Source organism: Juglans microcarpa x Juglans regia, chromosome 1D (assembly GCF_004785595.1).
Source record: "Juglans microcarpa x Juglans regia isolate MS1-56 chromosome 1D, Jm3101_v1.0, whole genome shotgun sequence".
NCBI lineage: Eukaryota > Viridiplantae > Streptophyta > Magnoliopsida > Fagales > Juglandaceae > Juglans > Juglans microcarpa x Juglans regia.
In genome coordinates this window covers 46864267-46881845 of record NC_054594.1, presented here as the reverse complement: position 1 = coordinate 46881845, position 17579 = coordinate 46864267, and the positions used below count along the sequence as shown (strand labels likewise).

At 35.6% G+C, this 17579-nt stretch overlaps 2 protein-coding genes across 2 annotated transcripts; one reads left to right on the top strand and one right to left on the bottom strand.

The window, feature by feature from the left end:
• The first annotated feature begins 3784 nt into the window (after window positions 1-3784).
• On the top strand, window positions 3785-6480 carry LOC121264554 (ATP synthase subunit d, mitochondrial). Its single transcript, XM_041167799.1, has 5 exons — window positions 3785-4136; window positions 4941-5022; window positions 5841-5905; window positions 5999-6085; window positions 6169-6480. Exons 1-5 carry the CDS (start codon window positions 3966-3968, stop codon window positions 6268-6270), a joined length of 507 nt encoding a protein of 168 aa, XP_041023733.1. The 5' UTR covers window positions 3785-3965; the 3' UTR covers window positions 6271-6480.
• Window positions 6481-6839: 359 nt separating this feature from the next.
• Window positions 6840-16245, bottom strand: LOC121264503 (mitochondrial substrate carrier family protein C-like). Its single transcript, XM_041167712.1, has 8 exons — window positions 14485-16245; window positions 10749-11166; window positions 10152-10296; window positions 9858-9973; window positions 9709-9787; window positions 8321-8554; window positions 7142-7576; window positions 6840-7067 (listed from the first exon to the last, which is right to left on the bottom strand). The coding sequence occupies exons 1-7, from the start codon at window positions 15605-15607 to the stop codon at window positions 7226-7228; spliced, it is 2466 nt and encodes an 821-aa protein (XP_041023646.1). The 5' UTR covers window positions 15608-16245; the 3' UTR covers window positions 6840-7067; window positions 7142-7225.
• Window positions 16246-17579: the final 1334 nt, after the last annotated feature.

Sequence of the window (17579 nt, the reverse complement as noted above, 5' to 3'; positions counted from 1 at the left end):
TCCAGCTTTCTCATGAATACCAATCTAAACGAAGAAAAACATGTTAAACGAAGCTTCCAGTACTACCAGCTTTATGGTCATTATAAATCAAGTTTCATATTATATATTGTGAAAACGTGAATATATACACGACTTTTAGTGGGCCAGCTTTTAGGCTTAGACGTTAAATACCGACAATATGTATATATATGTTGTCATTTACGCATCCACCGTCAAAGAAGTACGACTAATTCCTTACCTTTAATTTTATATTGACTGACTAATTAAGGGCATTCTGAGTGTCTTTTGGGTTGTCGGCTTTAAGATTTTTCTTTTTTTTTTTTTTTTTTCGTTGTCGGCTAGGTTTAAGAATATTAATTAGAGTCATGATCATTTGTGGTGATCATCAGTACCACATAAGAAAGATCAAAATATTCTAGCTAGCTAGAGATCATGTGAACGATTTTATTCTTTTGGAGAGATCGAATAAGAGATTAATACTCGATAGATGCATGCTTGAAGTCAAGATTGTGACACACATACACGTGCTAGCTTGTTTTTATGGTCATATGGTTGAGAGGGTCGTACGTCCATGTATCGATTCGTGAGTGTTCACCTGTAAAATGTCTAATATCGATCATTTACATATATATATATATATATGTATGTCAATGATCCCCACTCTTATTAAAAATAAAAGAATCCATTACCAAGGGCGGAAGTAGGATTTGGCGGGTGGGGGGTGATTAACAAAATGTATCGTATGTAGAGGTGAACTGTAATCAATATTTAAGATAGCAAAATGTATCTACCACTAACATTTAACATTAACCATATAAGATAGTGATTTAGGAACAACTAAATTATTCAAACTGCCAATCTGAACCTCTCACTTGAGCTCCATCGGACTTAAGTGAATGATCAAAATTAATATAGAAATAGTTATATAAGACTTGTTGAAACAAATGATAAAAATATAAGTAAACAAACGATAAAAATTAACTATATGGTTTTATCTTTGCATTCACTTCTAATTGTTAATTCGATGGTAGTATATATGTATTTGCTAACAAAACTAATCCAAATTAATAAATTAGCTAGTGGAAACTTGAAAATAAAAGTGTAAATAAATAAGAAAAATGAGGTTGTAGATTTACCAAATAGTTTATAAAAATATATTAAGATATTTTCTTGCCTCTTATAAGATGCGAAAAAAATGAGAATGTGAGATTTTATTAATGACTAAAAATAGGCGTGAGTATGAAAAATTGTTGAAAAACTAAAAGAAACATAGACATTAACTAAGTACTAAGTAAGATTTTTTAAAATGTTTTGGGAGGTAAATTATCTTTATATTAGGACATCTTTAAAAACTATATACTAAAATAAGTTTTTAAAAATTATCGCCCCCAAGCATCAATGTAGATCCGCCCGTCCATTACACTGCTCACCCGCCCGTATACAAATCATTGATAAAATTAAAAGAGAAGTGTTATACGGCATCCACTCTAGTGGTGCACACAATGCACACACTACGTGGATGCCTCTCATCCAATTGTTTTTTTTTTTCCTTTGGCTTCTCTCTCTCATCTCTCTCTTAGCAGCGTCTCTCTCCCGTCTCTCTCTCTCATCTCTGCTTTCTCTCTCTCGTCTTGCTCTCTCTCTCATCTCCACACACTCTCTCTCATCTCTGCTCTCTCTCTCTCTCGTCTTGCTCTCTCTCTCATCTCCACACTCTCTCTCTCATCTCTGCTCTCGGTCTCTCTCTCTCTCGTCTCACTCTCTCTCTCATCTCTGCTCTCACTCTCTCTCTCTCATCTCTGCTCTCTCTCTCTCGTCTCGCTCTCACTCATCTCTGCTCTCGCTCTCTCTCTCTCTCTCTCTCTCATCTCACTCTCTCTCTCATCTGTCGCTCGTTCTCTCTCATCTCCACTCTCTCTCTCTCATCTATGTTGTCGCTCTCTCTCTCTCTCGTTCTCTCTCTCATCTCTGCTCTCTCTCTCGTTTTCCCTCTCAAACATGTGATATATATTTTGACACCTAATGTGTGCAAAATTGGCTTCAATAAACAGTGGCTTCTATATATAATATTTCAAATTAAAAGGTAAAAGTTGCATAAAACCACTTAAATATTAGACATTTTAAGTGGCTCGCATGGTAGTTATTTAAATAATAATCACTTAAAATATCTCACATAGCAAATATTTTTAAAATAAGAAATAGCAGTTCTCAACTTCTCTCGACATGCAAATTTTATAATTCTCGCTTCTGTATGTATTTTTTCTGTTTCATGCAAAAGAAAATGCAAGCACCGGAAAATATGCATATATGATTGAGGAATTAGGTTGTACAAGTGATAAATAGATAAGTTCCTCGCAAACTTTTGTAAAAAAAAAAAAAAAAGACTTCACCTTAAAAAAAGTGTAAAAAAACTTTTTTTTGTTTAACGAGACTTAGTTTTTTACAAAAACTTATGCAAAATTTTTCTATTTAAAACTTGTACCTAACATTACTTATATAAAAAAGAGAAAATATATTTGTGCAACTGTGAATTGTGCAACCGTTACATAATCGTTTTAAAAAAAGTGAATAAAACATAAGATCTACATAAAAAATTAATTTTTTAATAGTGGACCCTACTCTTTCTTAAAAAGATTATGCAATATTTACACACTTCACGATTGTATATAGAATTAAATCTTTAGGATAAGTCTTGGGATGGAAGTCCATTTAGATATGAGTTGAGATGGTTTTAGATGAGTTGAATAAAATATTATTAGAATATTATTTTTTAATATTATTATTATTTTAGGATTTAAAAAAATTGAATTTTTTATAATATTTTATATTAAAATTTGAAAAAATTATAATAATAAGATGAGATGAGTTTCCAATCTAAATCGAGACTTACTACCTCGGCCATGGCCACAATTCTTGGGTCTAAGGCCTGAACAAGATCCTTACATTTCAATTAACGTTGGATCTAAGATTCGGTCCAGCAGGCCCATTAACCAATATCCTTGTACATTCCAAGCCCAGCCACTCAAACACCTGTTACCATTGTTCTCTACTCAAACACAAGGTTTAATTCAAACCAAAACCAATATTCTGTTCATGTTCATGTTTAAGGTTGTTACCTTACCAATCACATAATTGAGTATGAAATTTTTGCTCGAAACCTAAAAAAGAAATTAGTTTAACTTTGTATTGCTTGTTCAAATAATATATTTTATGTTTTAGAATTACCATCCGATAGTCTAGGATGCAAAAAAAAAAATATATATATTAAAATCATAAATATTTTTTCATAAGAAATGGTTATAATTTTACAATGATAGAATTTACAATTTTTGTTTACTCAATAATTATCACCTCGATATTACTATATTTAAAAAATGATAATATTGACATGTTAACATTTCAACTAATTAATTTACAAAAGCATAATCAGAAAAAAAATGATAGTTGCAGTTATGAGTGTGCCAACGTCGTGCAATTACTTTGAAAAAAATAAATAAATATAGTATCCACATGTAAAAATTAATTTTTTAATAGTAAACCCACTCTTTTTCAAATCAACTATGCGATACTTACGTACTCCATGACTGTATATAATATTACTCAAAAGAGAATTTATTTGTATAATTATAATAGATCTCACAGCAAGAGATGTGTTTACATGTTGACTCGTACGTAACATAAGTTAAAATATAGACATGTTTTTATCAAAATACTTATGGAGGTTGATAATATAATTTTGGTTTCCTTCTGTTATAAGTAGCCCACAATTTGTTGGGCTGGACTCAACCAGACCATCCATCCTACCCAATCTAAAATGGACGGAGACTAATATTTGCAGCCCGATTCATAATAGAGCACAGCCATTCCTCCACCATCAACAAAAGGGCATCACTATCAGGGATAGGTATCTGGCAGCACAAACTGTCTGTTAATCTCTGAGATTTTCCGAGAAAGTGAGCAAGAAAATGAGCGGAGCGGGTAAGAAAGTCGCCGATGTGGCACTGAAGGCGTCAAGGACCATAGACTGGGACGGGATGGCGAAGCTTCTGGTCACCGATGAGGCTCGCAAAGAATTCGCCACTCTCCGCCGCGCATTTGACGAGGTCAACTCCACCCTCCAGACCAAATTCAGTCAGGTCCAAACACAACCATCAACCTCCATTTATCTCTCTTCTGGGTATCTATGTAATTTCCGTTAGATCTTTGTCATTTCTAGATTGATTCCTTTTTAATTTTATCGTTAAGTATATTTTCTTTATGATGCATCAGAGATTTCTCTGAGTTGTGTTTTGTCGGAAGACTTGGATTTACTGTACCTAGGGTTGATAAATTTGATTCGTTGAGGGTCTGTTCAGTTCCTTTAATTATTTTTGTTGCATCGGGTCAGGTGGTTCATGTTAGAAAGTAAGAGCGGCATAATCTGTGATTGGTTAAGGTTTGGTGAAATACGGTTCTGGGAAATAGAACGAAAAATGTGGGTTCACGAAAAATGTGGGTTCATTTATTTTTATTCTTAGTGACTTTTGTTGCGTTCTGTTTGATTGGTTAGAAGTGTAGTTAAATAAAACGTTGGAAAGTTTATGGAACGCAAATATTGCCACTTTTGGTGTCAAAGAAAACAAAATGCTGGCTTGACAATGCCTAATGACTGGGAGCTACAATTAAATAATAGTAGACTGCAGTGCTACGTCTAATGTTCCATGTTTCAAAGAAGGAGCATGCTTGAAAAGTATGACATGTAGGAGCTCATAGGAGTGTTTTATGTGTGACTTTAAATTTATATATATATATAAAAAAGTGGCTTCATTCAGATTGATCATTGTCAATGAGAAATGGTAATTTATTGGCTTGTATTTTTTATGTTACTAACTATTGATTCTGAATTATTACTTATAAAAAAAAACTATTGATTATGAATTATTGATCCTCGGTTCATGCAGGAACCTGAACCCATAGATTGGGAGTACTATAGAAAAGGAATTGGGTCTCGCTTGGTGGATATGTACAAAGAGGCTTATGACAGTATGTTTTCTAACTCACCGGTGAATGCACCCACCATGTATGCCAGTTTTATGGGGCTACTTTCTGTTATTAGAATTGCATCATCCTTAGAGTTCTTATACAATGAAGGTGTACCGCATATTGATTTTTGCTTTTAGCTTAACTATTTGCATACGCCTCTGCAAAAAAGAAGGAAAGTAAATGAGGATTCTTGTAACTGGAGCTCAAATTGGCTGTAAACAGCTTATGCTTATTAATCGATAGGCTATGTTAGGGAATATGTATGAGGCCCTTTTTTCTTTCATTCACAAAGCAAGTCTGTTACGATGCTGACTATCACTGCCAGATTAGCAGAGAAACCTTCTTGAACTCAATTAAAATTCTGATTAGTGGGATTGATTAGTAATGTTGATTGCCGCACTTACTGTGTTGAGTGAACTATTAGCTGCATCAAACTCCAAAGGGACTTATAGGTTTACCATGAGGCAAGTTTTTTCTTGAGAGATTTTCTTTTTGATCAATAAATAAGAATATTATTGAGGAGAGATATAGGCAAATCCTAAATACACAGGACTTTCTTGAGAGATTTTCTGAATCTGGAGTATGTTTAGCTGTGAACATATAGGCAGCAGGAATTGATTTGTAACTAAATCTATTTTTTTTTTCTGGTGTCAAATACCAGATACCAAATGATTTGTCCCACTAGATACTGTCTTCATGTCTATTTGAAATCACCTTTTAATAAAAATGGTTAACTTTGCTTGAGTTTTTATTAATCCATATTCCAATTTTCAATTGTTTCAAATTTACTCATGACAAAAACTGTTTCAAATTTGCAGGCATACAGATCCCCAAGTATGTAGACACAGTAACTCCTCAGTACAAGCCTAAATTCGATGCACTGGTGAGAACTTAAACAAGATCAAATTGCTTCACACCCTCTTCCTCTCTACAAATATTAGCATCTTATAAGTATGAATGTTGACTTTATGTACAGTTGGTGGAATTGAAAGAAGCGGAACAGAAATCCTTGAAGGAGTCTGAGCGTTTGGAAAAGGAAGTTGTTGAAGTACAAGAGATGAAGGTAATAGAAAAAGAACTGTTCTTAGCATCTTCAGTCTCGCAAAATTTTATGTATTTCTCACTGCTTTCCATTTATGTCGACAGAAAAAGATTAGCACCATGACTGCAAACGAATACTTTGAGAAGCATCCTGAGCTGAAGAAAAAGTTCGATGATGAAATCCGTAATGATTACTGGGGTTATTGATTCTTCCACCAACTTGTTTCAGTTCTGCACAATTTCTCAAAATTCTCTCATCTCATGTTTGTTGAGTAATAAACATAACCATCTTTTATACTCTGTAACCCGGTTGCTTGTGGTTTGAGGATTTGAGCTTTGGCAAAACCATGTCAAAAATATTTCTTTGTACGGTGCAGAGATCTTCGTTTTTATTCGTATAAAAGGTGGATTTGAATCTGCAAGATGATTAAAGGATCAAGATTTCTAGTCATCTCCGTGATTACAAAATGTTTTAGATGTAGTCCGGGCAAATTATCCACATCTTTCAATCTCATCTGACCCATCAGAAATGCCAAAAAGCAATTTTGAGGCCAACCCGGTTGGCTCTCTTGGGAGTACTTGTATATGGCCGAGTATGGAGTGGTACGGCCATGTAGCATTTAATCAATGGACTAATTACGGCTTCAAAAGATGGTTCATCGAAGTCATATATTCGTCTGTAAACTCGTCCTGTTTTGTGGTCAACCTGCTCTGCTTTCAAGATCAAACACCATGCATCACCAAAAATTTCTAGTTCGTCGCGAATGCCAGGTAGGTACATTAATGGTGACATATATGGTCATATCATAAAGCTCCAGAAATGATAGATATGTACACTTAATTATACAGAGAACTGAAATTGAAAAAGACGGGTTAGGGATAGATTAACTGCACAACAAATGTACAGAATTGCAGGAACTGTAACCAAGATACAGAATAGAATAAAATCCTGTTTGCGCCACCAAGAAGCAGGCCAAAAGGTTTGAAACAACTAAAGAAACAAAGTCCCAAAAGGGGGGCAGAGATGTCGGCAGATGATAATTTTAAAAGAACATGCCACCAGGAAGCTCGGAAAAAGCTCAAAACTTCCCTGCAGCATGAAACTTGTTACCATGACGCAAAAATTGAAAAGGCTGTATACTACTGTTCTTGCTTCAAAACTTTATTCAGAACTCGCCACCTTCTTCTGATACAGCTGCTCGCCTGCTAGCTCCTCGTTTTTGTCCATAGCCTTCCTAGCAAGCTCGTAACCTGCAAAGTTCATGGCCCCCAGAGGAGCAATCCAGAAGAACCTGGGTACTGCTCCTTTAAATAAGCCCAGGGGTCCCTCATGGCGGAGGATAGAGAAGGCTACCATTGACATTGATATAGATCGACCTTGTGGAGCAGTCATCATTCTAGTCTTCATCACATCAAAGGGTGTAGTGACAACAGCGGCTAGCCCACCAGATAAAGCTCCAACAGCAATTGTTTCCCAGGGTTCCAGATCTCGCCCCAGGAGTTGTTGCACAACCTTCAAAACAGCATACAAAGACCAACGTAATAGTCAATACATTGAATATTCAACATCTCACTCAAGCATGCTAGTCAGCAATTGTCTTTTACAAAAATGAGATACAACACACGACATGAAAACATCTGCATAGCGGTTAGATTTAGGATAGCAGTTATATATGGGATACGTCCAACAGGATTTGACAAATTCCTAAACTAGCCAATTGACTTTCGTATGGTCCCTCAGAAGTATGCCAAATTCAAATCAACAAATAAAACAGAATCTGGTCACACCAAATATCTTTGACATAATATCATCTCAAAGCATTCTAGAGCTTTTCTGCTTCGTCATCAATTATCAACAGCACAACCATTTATGAACAGCATTAGAGACTTCTCATCATCTTGGTTGAAATCTGGTGTCCACAGCAAATTAATTTTCATACTTTTAGGTCAAGGTAAAGCCTGGAGGAGTATAAATTGGGATCTATATAAACGCATTTGGGGATATTACTTCTTGAGTTTCCATCAGTCACGTTTTCGTGTAGCTTCATTTCTTGTATAACCCTCCAATCATTCTACAGTACCAATGTAAATAAGAATTGGTCATTTTCTGGGTTCAGTGGAATCCCTTCAGCCACAGATATAGTAAGAAGTTTACAACGAACAAACCCTATAAACAAAAGATAATCCTGGCATCTCTGCACCTGCAGAGCATTAGTTTGCAGGTGAATAAAAAAACCAGCTATGATAAACTCCACACCTTTTTGGATTCAGCATAAAGCCCCATGCCAGCAACATAGAATGGAACCTCCCGACAAAGAGTGGCGCCAGTCCCACGAAAGAAACCTTTAAGACCATCTTGTTGCCAAGTCCCAACAAGAGCCTCTCCCACATTATCAAAAATGCCAGCCTGCAACCGCTGTTTTAATACTTCGCAGGGGATCCTCACTGCTGTTCCCAAAAATGTGCTACAGAATGATGATAGAGATTGGACCTACACAACATGGGAACATGGTAATTTTTTTATTTATCAATTAAAACAATATCATTATAAACGAGTCAGCAGAATTTTTTGTAAGTACATCAATCACCTCTCACATAAGCCAGAATTCCTCCTCTGAAGGAATATTTGCCATGAAAAGTCTAATATAGCATGTGTAATCCTAGTCTTGATTATGTTCTAAGTGCCATGCATGCACACAGAAAGAGAGCCTGCTTCCAATAGTTGCAAAATAGAAGTTCAAGCACCATGATGACAGCATGGTCACCATTTACAACGTGCATCAACATTTTCAGGACGTGGAAACTAACTGGATGGAATTTTTATGGTGGCACTTTACTTCTTCTACCTTTGTTCAACAAAAGATTTATTTTTAATCCAATCTTATTATTATGCTTCAAAGTAGAGCTCCTTAACTTTATATAAGCCTATAATCTCATGTATACTCCTTGTGTACTTGGGTTTTGCCTACTTCTATGAATAAAATTTCTAGATTACCTATCAAAAAAACTTTATAAAAGCCTATAATATTGACGGCATAAATGACATCCACATAAGTCGAAGACGCGTGTAAAGACGTGCTTCGAATAATCAATAATCCCAAGCAATACAATTGCTTCAAAAGTCAGTTTAATAGGATAAAGATAGTTCTAGAACATATGCTTTATGGGTCAAACCAATCATCTTCTGAAGGAGATTTAAACTAGGACAAGAATGCTCTCATAGATGGGGAACACCACAAATTACGCATTTTCTTTGAGTCAAATACACACTCTAAAGACCATTAAGAAGTAGAACAACCTTTTTGATCTGTAAGAAGTAGAACTATGTCAAATCACAGTCCATCTCAAGGTGTTTCAATACCTACGAAACAACAAATTGATGACAATTGTACACTAAAAGAGTTAAGTCAACCTCCAGTAACTCTTAAATGACTAACTTGGAGCTGAATGACGGGACAGAATGGACATATCACGCTTAAGAAGACCTCACTCTATCATTTATAAAATGGACTAATATTGTTTGTCCCTTGCATTAACAACAAAGTAATTCTCGAAGTCTTTTTTCTTTTAAACTGTATTGGGGAGAGAGAGAGAGAGAGAGAGAGAGAGTTCTGTAATAGTCAAAGTTACAAAGATAACCATTACCTGAATGTCTGGGACTGTTGGAGCAACATTTATTAAAACAAGTTTACTTGCTTCAAATATTCCAGTTCGCAGACCGTGACTGCAATGTCAAGTGAACACATCAGCCAAAAGAACAAGAATTTAAAGGGAGAAGAAAAAGTCAAGATAACCTTGAAAATTGTCCAAGGATTGCAGGGATTGAACCCCTATATAGCCCCCGAGCTCCAATCTGTGGAAGCTTTGAAATGATTTCAGGAAACGTCAGCGTTGATGCTTGTATCTGAGTCTGAAAACCCCAATGTCCAATTATTTTAATAAAGGATCCTATACCAACAACATCTCAGTTGTAGAAAACTAATAAATGCAAGTACACGGGAATAGTCCTTAAAATTAAATATACAGTACATGACTGAAGTTTGACCAGAAGTGCCAACTTCCACAAATCATTAAGCAAAAGAATTTGCCTTTATTGTATCGACAGGATGCATTAAAGCACAAGAAAGTGCGCAAGAAAGGCCTCCTGCCAATGCAGATCTTAAAACACTTCCAGCTGGTATTTCTACAGGGGGTGCGACAGCAACAACAGTTGCAGCTTCAAACCAGATACTCCTGTACGTATTACAATCAGTTAGAACCTAGTAATTTCTGAAATATTTCTGACATAGTAGTCCTTTACTTATTCAGAAAAATCTGAAATGGTAGTCCTATCAGGAATAAAATAGCTATACTGTATATCCTATGGATGTTTAATTGTTTCCGCCTCCTCTCTAATCTTATTCTATAGTTTCAGTCTCCATAAACTATGTATTGAATAGCAAGAAAATGATAAAACTGTAACAGTTTCAAGACACCAAACATATAAAAGAGCAAATATAACAAAACTTTATGTGTAAATGAAAAAACATCAGTCATTCAACTATTATGAGTTCAAACTATAGATTTGATAACCAATTCATACTTCTGCTTGAACAAGGGCAAATCAACAGAAAAATTCATATGAACACATGCTGAAACTAACTCAGGTGCTGAAAACTCTCTTGAGATAATCAAATTGACCTTACCGAGGATCATCTTGAAGCCGATCAGAAGGAAGAAGAAGCATAAAGTTTCGGAAATGGCCATAAGAAATAGGTCCTTCTGTGTCTGCTTTCAGAAATCGCATCATAGCAACAGCATTGTCTTCATTAGCCGGAAGGCCTGCATTTTTCAGTGATGCCAAAATTTCACTCTTTTGCAGTGTCCCAGAATTGCTCAGACAGAGAGAAGTGTATGCACGAAGAATGGTTGGTTCCTTCTGTTCCATCAAGGACAAAAACTGTTTCCAACCAACTGACTTTGAAAATAAGTGACTTCTAGTGCGGCGCATAAACTCATGAGCATATCCTCGGGGCAATTTTCTCTTTCGAAATGCTACTTCAAGGTCTTCCAAAGTTACTTGGCCATCGCCATCCCTATCCAACTCCTCAAAAAACCTCCTTCCTGTAAGATTGTGCAGCTTAAGATAGGTGTATATTTTTAAAAGCATAAGATAAGATTATTATTAATGGTTAAAGAGGATGATACAGCAGGAAATATACATAAAATCAACAACTGTCGAAAGGAAATAAGGTTAGGAAATCCCGAAAGTCAGAACTAGAGATGTAAATCATGTTGGGCTATGAAAGGAAATAGGTATAAAAGTGCCTCTTATTAAATACAGTAATTCATAACTAATATAATGCCTGTTTTGGTGGATCATCAAATCCATGTATTACCAAAATTCATTAGGAGCTTGGCAAAATACGTTTAACACAGAATCCTTTGAGTACGGTCAACTTCCATGTCACCACTTTTGGCCACCTAAATGATTTCCCTGTATCTATTCCTTTCTGGGCCTTTTTCAAAACACGATATCAACCTAAATCATACAGGATATGAAGCTTAACAATTTAAAACGAGAGAGTATGCATAGCAATTCAATTAAAAAATACCTTTACAAAACCCCCAATCTAGTTAAGCATTGTAAAGAAGACACCCTAATTGTACTGCATCCAATAAGCAGCTCACAACTCTCAGCCCACTTCTGTTCCTGACCCATGTTACATTCAAGAACTATTGGAAACAACCCCTGTGAATAGACCAAATTTGCATAAAGTCTTTACTTTTTTCCCAAGCATCCAATTTTTCACTTGAGGTTTATCTGATTTTAGGACTAGATGCAACCGGGGAACATTTTTGAAAATTAAACCCAATGCGTACTTAGTCCCCCAGATAAAGTAACCAATGCACAGCCTAAGTGAAATGATTCATATCCAAAGAAAACACTTGTATCTATTCCAGATTTTGTATCTTCTTATAAGATAATAACCCCTGCTCCCCCTCCCTCCTGATTTTCTGTCTTCTTGGGGTAGCCAAACCTTGAAGTAAGTGTGCCTCCTTCCAAAAGATGTAAATCCTACTGAGCCTAATCCTAAAAACCACACACAGCCTTAAGGTCAGGACAAACAAGCTACTAATAAACCACATCTATCAAGGGTCATGTTGACTAAAGTAGCAGGAAACAACAGTTATTCATTGTCGTGACTTGGGCATAAATAGTTTTCTATTCAATAGGTAGTTTAACTCATTTATATAGAAACATCCTTTTTTTGTCTTCACTCAAAAGCGTTAGTTATTTTCTAAGATATTAACAGGACTCAGACATCAAGCATCTTACTATTTAAAACCAGCTAGTTCTGCTATCAAAGGAAATGAATCTTCGCCAGCTAACCAATGCAAGAACAAAAGTCTCTTTACAGTCACCCCTAGGTGAAAATAACATCAATCCTCCTGGAAGTCCTCAAGATGCAAAACCAGATATCATAGTCCTACCACTCAAATCCAGAGAATGTGCTACTAAGAAACTACTGCCAAACATTTATTTGTCCGACACTACTCAAAAGTGCTATTTAGGAAATTCACCTAACAAAAAATAAAAAATAAAAAAGATTTCCTATGGTATAGGACTAGACTAAAAAATAAAGGAACTTTCCGAGTCATGAAGTACATGTTTAACTACCAAAAAAACAACATTATCCAATATCATCACTGGGTCTTCCCTATTATTGTCATCTCTGATTTCGTGCTATAATAATAAAGGAAAAACTTCTATTGTCCATGATTTTCTACTTTCTATTGTAAACTCCAATTAGGTTATTCTCGAATGGCGCAGAACAGAGAGAAGTTCTTTGCCTACTTCTATGAATAAAACTTCTTGATTACCTATAAAAAAAATAATAAAGGAAAAACAAGTAGCTTTGGTTCAACTTTTAATGCCTGTAGTAATATTAATTTCTCCCATACAGATTATTTGATTATTTCCAGCGCAATATCTTATTATTTCTATTGAACTGCATCAATCACATTCTTTAATTTAACATAGTTCTCTGCTGACTTGCTTACTGGCTGACTTGCATTAGCAGAATAATAACTTTATAAAAATCAATACGCTTTGACTAAAAATGTTAATCAATTTCTAAACAAAAAAAATATATCCCTTCTTAATAGGAAGGAATGATTCTTTAATATTTGCCAAGAAAAAACCATACCAATTTTGGTTTATTTGCTTTCTTGCATTACACAAAGCATCTTATCCTCCAAAAACTTAGATAAATGGGGTGTATCTTCAAATCGTATTAAGAAAAATGAACTAATGCCGAAAAGAGTGTATAACCAACATGCCCATCCAACACTGAAAAGAAAAGCAAACTGTACTCTCAAATAGTATTAAGAAAGTAATATGGTTGATTCTTCTTCCACCCACAGTGATGGATAATTTGTATATCCTATTTATACTTCCATTAGTAACTTTTTAGAAGTTTTTGTAAATAATTCTTTATACCATGTGGTTTTGTATAAAGCACCTCCTATATTTCACCGACCGTTGTCCCCACAAAACACCAGTCAACATTACCAACAATTTAGCAATGCACACACCTTTATATAAATTAAACAAGGCCAGAGATCCATTTTGGGAACAAGAACCTAAGGAGGTAGCGAAAACCGTAAACGTAATAAGAAATCTATCTATGTTGAATAGAATGACAATTAAATCGGATCACGTCAGCTGATCCACAGATTGACTGTGATGGCTTGCTGAAATTTCAGAAGTGTAAATTTTATGATCATGTGATGTTTCTAACATTGTGTTGATAGAAAGAAGTTCAAAGAACTTTTAGATCCCATTTCCAGTTCTAACCAGAATAGCCCAAAATTGACAATGCATTGATATGATGTCACTGATTATACCGCCATGGTATGCTAGACAAAATTACAATGCAGGTATGTTAACCTCAAAATTGCAATATTCATCAATACAAATCTAACAACATAATGTCGTGATCAATGACCCACTGCAGATACATAAGGGATGTGAGAAATAAAACATGCAAGGAACTTAATACTCTACGCAACAGGATCTTAATTTCAATCAACCCAAACGCAAATGTTCTTGCTATTAAAATAACAATTATTCATCATTCCAAAAAGAACCAAAATTGCTGCCCTTTCTATTTTTTCAGGATGCCACCTTCCACGAGAATGGCTAGACACATCAGTATCGGTCAGCATTTTATATGTAATCTCTTCAACAATATAGCATTATGTTTTTACAACAACAAGGACAAGATGACCCATCTACCAGGATGAAAAGACTTACGTCATGAATTTTTTTCATGTAAGTAAAATTATGTCATGAATTTATATCGCCCAGAAACAAATGTGTAACCAAATTTGAAGAAACTTCCATTTTTTGTTATTAGGATACTCAAAATACCATACCTTCTGCTTCTGTGTATCTAAAGAAATCCTGGACAGAGAAAAGTTTCTTCTTATCGGGATAATCTTTAGTAGTACGCCCCAACTGAGGTACAAGCTCAATTAGTTCTGTCAATGAAACAGTGGACAATGTGGATCTCAAGCGCTCGACATTTGATAGAGGAATACTAAGTATACCACTGGCCATCTTCTGCGGTATGGTGCCTCCGGTTTCTTCACCGTTCCCTGCCGCAACACTATCATCACCCTCTTCATTTACCGAAGAAGTCACCCCGACTACACTCGACGGCACACCTCCCACTCTAGCAAACCTCAAGTTTCCTAAAAAGCTATTTACATCTTCTTTTCGGCCCTCCAAGATACTAGTGAGTGCCCTGAAATGATCAGAATGGGAGGAAGAGGAAGACAGGGAAGTATCACAACTCTTATAATCATATTCTTGCGCACCCTGATCAAACTTCTGAAGGTTCTGGATTAACTGATCGAAAATAAAACCAATAAAGCACTCAGGCGATACATGTTTTTCTTGATTCTGAAATGCTCCAAAGCGTGGTCCCTTAGAGTGCCTTTGTTTCAGTTCACATGAAACCTTAGGTTTTATACACGCACACAAGTTTTCATCATCCCCGGGTTTTTTAAACCGCTTCTTACCCGTTTTGAATGGGCTGGGAAACGCCTGTACGAAACTATTCAGCAACAAAGACCAGTTGACTGCAAATTGTAAGCAATTCATACAAGAACCAGCATCCTCCTTACCCAAATCCCTCCCTTTCAACCCTCTATCGGGAACCTCGACCAGATGCCCGTTTCCCAAATTTGGCGAAAATATTCCCAAGAAGGCCTTAATCGGAACCTTAATCGACAAGCCCTTCTTTTTCTCATCACCAACAACACATTGGCCATTCTTCTTTTTCACACCAGAGATCTGAACCTTGCAATTCCTATCATCAACACTTACTTGGTTAACCAACTCAACACTGTTTCCCTTGTTCTTAAGGCCTCCACCCCAGCAATGTTCTAGATCTTTCGCCGCTTTCCGGATGCCCAATTCAAGGGGTGAAAGCGCTTCTTTCACAACTTGAACTGAATTGAAAAAGGATTCCATTGGGTCATTGGCGGGCACCATTCCTGATCAACCTTAACACTTTTCCGCTCCAATATAATATTATATAATCAAATAACGCAAACAATGGTTACGAATTCAAAAGAAAAACATCCCCACACAGAAATCGCCAATTTCTTGCTTAAAATTTAGCATGAATTATCAATAAAATAAACATTAATTTTCAATGACAAAGAGTAAGCACGATTAATGAACTGAACCAGAACATTTTCAAGAGCTAGCGAGCGGGTGAGATCAGATGAAAATGAATCTTGGACCGCGAAGCCCTAGCCGTGTAGACTGGGAATTGAAGGAAAACTGTACATCCGTCGTGCTGAAGAGCAAAAAGCATTCAATTATGAGTGCCAAAAGAGCTTGAAAGTGAGAGAGAAAGAGGGAGAGAGTTATTTAATAGCGTGTAGAAAGTTTCGCTTAGTTTGGAATCTGAGTTTGGAAAGAAAAGACAAGAAGAAAGAGAGGATTATATAGATTAGGATTTAGATGAAGCTTTTGGAGAGTGTTAAATTGGACTCTGTGAGTGGGTGCGCGCGCGTGGTTGTTTCGGTATCAGGCCTAGAGATTACGGGTGGCAGACAACTGGCTGACGAAGAAGAGGAAGAAGAAGAAGCGGCGCCTTGCACAACTGAATGGCCATTCATTTTTTTTTTCCCTGAAAATTTTAATTTTTTCAAACAGTCTGAACAGACAATAAGAAGAATAAGAAATTAAATTATTTTCTTTGGACAATGAATATTGAATCCTAAATGGATAAAAGCTGACGCCGCAAGCCTAATGGACTCGGACTGTCGGATCCTTCGACTCTCGTCTATGGATACTGCAATTCCTTCCCAGTTGCTTTCCTTTGTTTTTTCATAAAAAATAAATAAAGAAAGGGAAAAAGATGGCAGTGTTTATCCAAACACTATATTAATGTGGCGCGGATGCTATTCACGATGCTACATTTTTCTTTTGTGTTTTAGTCAACGGAATGAGGAAAGGAAACAACCAAGAGAGCTCAAAAATAAACGTCCCGTCCGTTTACAAAAGGGCATTAGCAATGTCACAGAACTGAAATGCAAGGAATCTTCAATCTCATGCCATTAGGAAGGAGTCCAATGGTTTAAGGACGGATTTGAAATAATAATGTCGTTTTAAATTTTATTATCTTTAATTATACGATATTACACATTTTTCGTGATACGGACAGTCGTAGTAACGGACAGATGATTCGGTTTTCAGGATTTATTTGCAGAAGTAAGTTCATTTGGGTCTTATCTTGATGTTTTCAAAAATAATAGCATCCGATCGATTACCTTTCGTTCTCCTTGAGGGGCTATTATGGACTGACATGTTGCATTCATGCGGCTTGTGCTGCTTACACGAGTAAAAACGAGTGCCCATTGTTTTCAGTCCCACTGTTTTTTTATTTTTAATTATTTTAAAACGAATAAGTTATTCTCTTTCAGGTGACAGCACAATCTTGTATATACATACACATATAAATACCTTTTTCTTTTTCTTTTTTGCCTATTTTAATATTTATTATATTCGATATACAGGCATTTTGTCGGATGCAAGTCATTGCCTGAGATTCTTATTTCATTTTCACATGGTCGTTGCTTGCTTTGTGATTGGGAAAATAAGATGCTTCATTCCATAAATAATAAAAGAAAAAAGATATGGCTATGAACTATTTGCTTATTGCTATAATAGAACTGAACAAAAAAAATGCATTATCTTACATCAGAATCCAGATTCTCATTTCTCACAAAAGAATTCAGATTGCTTTCCATTTCCCAAAAAAAAAAAAGAAAAATAAAAGGAACAAGTGTGACATTGCCTCGTTTTTTCACAATTCATCTTAATTCATCACATCTCATCTCATCTAATCATTACAATTTTTTTAAATTTTCATACAAAATAAAATAAAAAATTCAACTTTTTCAAATCTCAAAATAAAATATTATAAAAATATATATATTCTAATAATATTTTA

Bases quoted from the DNA above. Each gene is read 5' to 3' on its own strand.
- LOC121264503 (XM_041167712.1), bottom strand. From the start codon at position 15,607: ATGGTGCCCGCCAATGACCCAATGGAATCCTTTTTCAATTCAGTTCAA. The intron at 11,167-14,484 runs GTATGGTATTTT...ACAATCTTACAG, and splicing joins TAGATACACAGAAGCAGAAG to GAAGGAGGTTTTTTGAGGAG. The intron at 10,297-10,748 runs GTAAGGTCAATT...TAATACGTACAG, and splicing joins CGGCTTCAAGATGATCCTCG to GAGTATCTGGTTTGAAGCTG.
- LOC121264554 (XM_041167799.1), top strand. From the start codon at position 3,966: ATGAGCGGAGCGGGTAAGAAAGTCGCCGATGTGGCACTGAAGGCGTCA. The intron at 4,137-4,940 runs GTCCAAACACAA...CGGTTCATGCAG, and splicing joins TCCAGACCAAATTCAGTCAG to GAACCTGAACCCATAGATTG. The intron at 5,906-5,998 runs GTGAGAACTTAA...CTTTATGTACAG, and splicing joins AGCCTAAATTCGATGCACTG to TTGGTGGAATTGAAAGAAGC.